Source organism: Oncorhynchus nerka, linkage group LG27, assembly GCF_034236695.1.
Source record: "Oncorhynchus nerka isolate Pitt River linkage group LG27, Oner_Uvic_2.0, whole genome shotgun sequence".
NCBI lineage: Eukaryota > Metazoa > Chordata > Actinopteri > Salmoniformes > Salmonidae > Oncorhynchus > Oncorhynchus nerka.
The window spans coordinates 6,228,478-6,231,501 of NC_088422.1; the positions used below are offsets into that span (position 1 = coordinate 6,228,478).

The following is a 3,024-nucleotide window of genomic DNA, read 5'->3' on the forward strand; positions in this document are numbered from 1 at the left end:
GGGGACATAAGCAGGGGACATAAGCAGGGGACATAAGCAGGGGACATAAACCGGGGGACATAAGCAGGGGGATGTAAACCGGGGGACAGAAGCAGGGGGACATAAACCGGGGGACATAAGCAGGGGGACATAAGCAGGGGGACAGAAACCGGGGGACATAAGCAGGGGGACATAAACCGGGGGACATAAACCGGGGGACATAAGCAGGGGACAGAAGCAGGGGGACATAAGCAGGGGACATAAGCAGGGGGACATAAGCAGGGGACATAAGCAGGGGGACATAAGCAGGGGGACATAAACCGGGGGACATAAGCAGGGGGGACATAAGCAGGGGACATAAGCAGGGGGACATAAGCAGGGGGACATAAACCGGGGGACATAAGCAGGGGGGACATAAACCGGGGGACATAAGCAGGGGGACATAAACAGGGGACATAAGCAGGGGACATAAACCGGGGGACATAAGCAGGGGGACATAAACCGGGGGACATAAGCAGGGGACATAAGCAGGGGACATAAGCAGGGGGACATAAGCAGGGGGACATAAACCGGGGGACATAAGCAGGGGGACATAAACCGGGGACATAAGCAGGGGACATAAACCGGGGGACATAAGCAGGGGACATAAGCAGGGGACATAAGCAGGGGACATAAGCAGGAGACATAAACCGGGGGACATAAACCGGGGGACATAAGCAGGGGGACATAAACCGGGGGACATAAACCGGGGGACATAAAACCGGTGGGCATAAGCAGGGGGACATAAGCAGGGGGACATAAGCAGGGGACATAAGCAGGGGGACATAAGCAGGGGGACATAAACCGGTGGACATAAGCAGGGGGACATAAGCAGGGGGACATAAACCGGGGGCATAAGCAGGGGGACATAAGCAGGGGGACATAAACCGGGGGCATAAGCAGGGGGACATAAGCAGGGGGACATAAACCGGGGGACATAAACAGGGGGACATAAGCAGGGGGACATAAGCAGGGGGACATAAGCAGGGGGACATATGCAGGGGACTTAAACCGGGGGCATAAGCAGGGGGACATAAGCAGGGGGACATAAACAGGGGGACATAAACAGGGGACATAAGCAGGGGGACATAAACCGGGGGGCATAAGCAGGGGACATAAGCAGGGGGACATAAGCAGGGGGACATAAACCGGGGGACATAAACAGGGGACATAAGCAGGGGGACATAAACCGGGGGGCATAAGCAGGGGGGAAAGGGGATGGATGGCGCAAAATGGACCTTTAATCAAAAACATCCTTACCTTCCTGGAATTGTGTTGGAAATACAGTAATTACCCAATAATTACTGTAATAGGTTGTATTGTAACCCAATGATTACTGTAATACATTGTATTGTAACCCAATAATTACTGTAACAAGTTGAATTGTAACCCAATGATTACTGTAATACATTGTATTGTAACACAATAATTACTGTAACAAGTTGTAATGTAACACAATGATTACTGTAATACGTTGTATTGTAACACAATAATTACTGTAATATGTTGTATTGTAACACAATAATTACTGTAATATGTTGTATTGTAACACAATAATTACTGTAATATGTTGTATTGTAACACAATAATTACTGTAATATGTTGTATTGTAACACAATAATTACTGTAATACATAGTATTGTAACACAATGATTACTGTAATATGTTGTATTGTAACGTAAAAAAATGCATTCCACCGTGTCTTTGCTTTCACAAACATCTGGGGAAAAAAGCTAGTTTGTATTTTTAGTGCCTAAAATTGAGAAAGTAATTGAATACGTTATCGTGCTGTTATCATGTTCTTTATTACAATGTCTCTGACAGAATAGAGGTAGCATGATGCATCTTATTCTGAACAAGAAATGTTGCGTATTAAGTTTGTTATAATCATGGTTTTTGTATTTAGCCTGACCTTTATCAGCATGATGTCGTGGCGTAACTCTGCAACATTGTAGTCGGGATGAGGAACATGCTTCTTCACGGCTACGAGCTGTCTGGAAGCCTTCGCTTCCTTCTTCACCGAGTGGACACCCAGATTGACATTCTTGATTCTAAAAGACAAACATCCAGAATCAGATTATTTGAAACGACTAAGAGATGCTGCTCCAGTTTCAACTGTTCTGCCTTATTATTATTCGACCATGCTGGTCATTTATATTTGAACATCTTGGCCATGTTCTGTTATAATCTCCACCCGGCACAGCCAGAAGAGGACTGGCCACCCCACATAACCTGGTTCCTCTCTAGGTTTCTTCCTAGGGAGTTTTTCCTAGCCACCGTGCTTCTACACCTGCATTGCTTGCTGTTTGGGGTTTTAGGCTGGGTGATGTACGAAGGGCTATATAAATAAATTTGATTTGATTTAGATGTGTTTTTTTTTAACCTTTATTTAACTAGGCAAGTCAGTTAATTAAGAACAAATTCTTATTTACAATGACGGCCTAGGAACAGTGGGTTAAACTGCCTTGTTCAGGTTCATTGACTTGATTAATTTCAGCTGTCATATTTTTTTATTTTTTATTAAGTTAAGTTATTTACACAAATATACACACACAAAAAAAACATTTGGTATTGTGACAACCGACCTGTGTGAAAAGCATCCCGTCCGTACTCTACAGTGGGCTGCAGTCAGGACCCATGACTCGTGGATGAGGATCCCTCCACAGACTAGACTACCTTTACCGTCCTCCAGTCGAGCCATGAAGGGTAAAGAGTGAGGCACCACTTCCTTTCCATTAATGATCTCTGCGCAATCACCTTGGAGGAGATAAAGGAAGGGGGACATTGAAGTGGATCAGTGAAGACAGGAGGCATGTTGATGAGGTCATGGTACATACATACTGACAGATATAGAACAGTGTTTCCCAGCCCTGGTCCTCCAATACACTCAACCCTGGTCCTCCAATACACTCAACCCTGGTCCTCCAGTACCCCCAACCCTGGTCCTCCAATACACTCAACCCTGGTCCTCCAATACACTCAACCCTGGTCCTCCAATACAATCAA

The 3,024-nt window shown here is 45.6% G+C and overlaps 1 protein-coding gene across 1 annotated transcript in view; it reads right to left on the bottom strand.

The window, feature by feature from the left end:
* The window catches only part of LOC135565090 (granzyme A-like), a 4,699-nt gene extending 1,675 nt beyond the window's left edge, over positions 1-3,024 (bottom strand). The window contains exons 1-2 of the mRNA XM_065011119.1: positions 2,604-3,024; positions 1,931-2,069 (exon numbers count right to left, since the gene is read on the bottom strand). Coding sequence (XP_064867191.1) covers positions 1,931-2,069; positions 2,604-2,803 — 339 coding nt within the window. The 5' untranslated portion in view covers positions 2,804-3,024. The remainder of the gene's footprint in view (positions 1-1,930; positions 2,070-2,603) is intronic.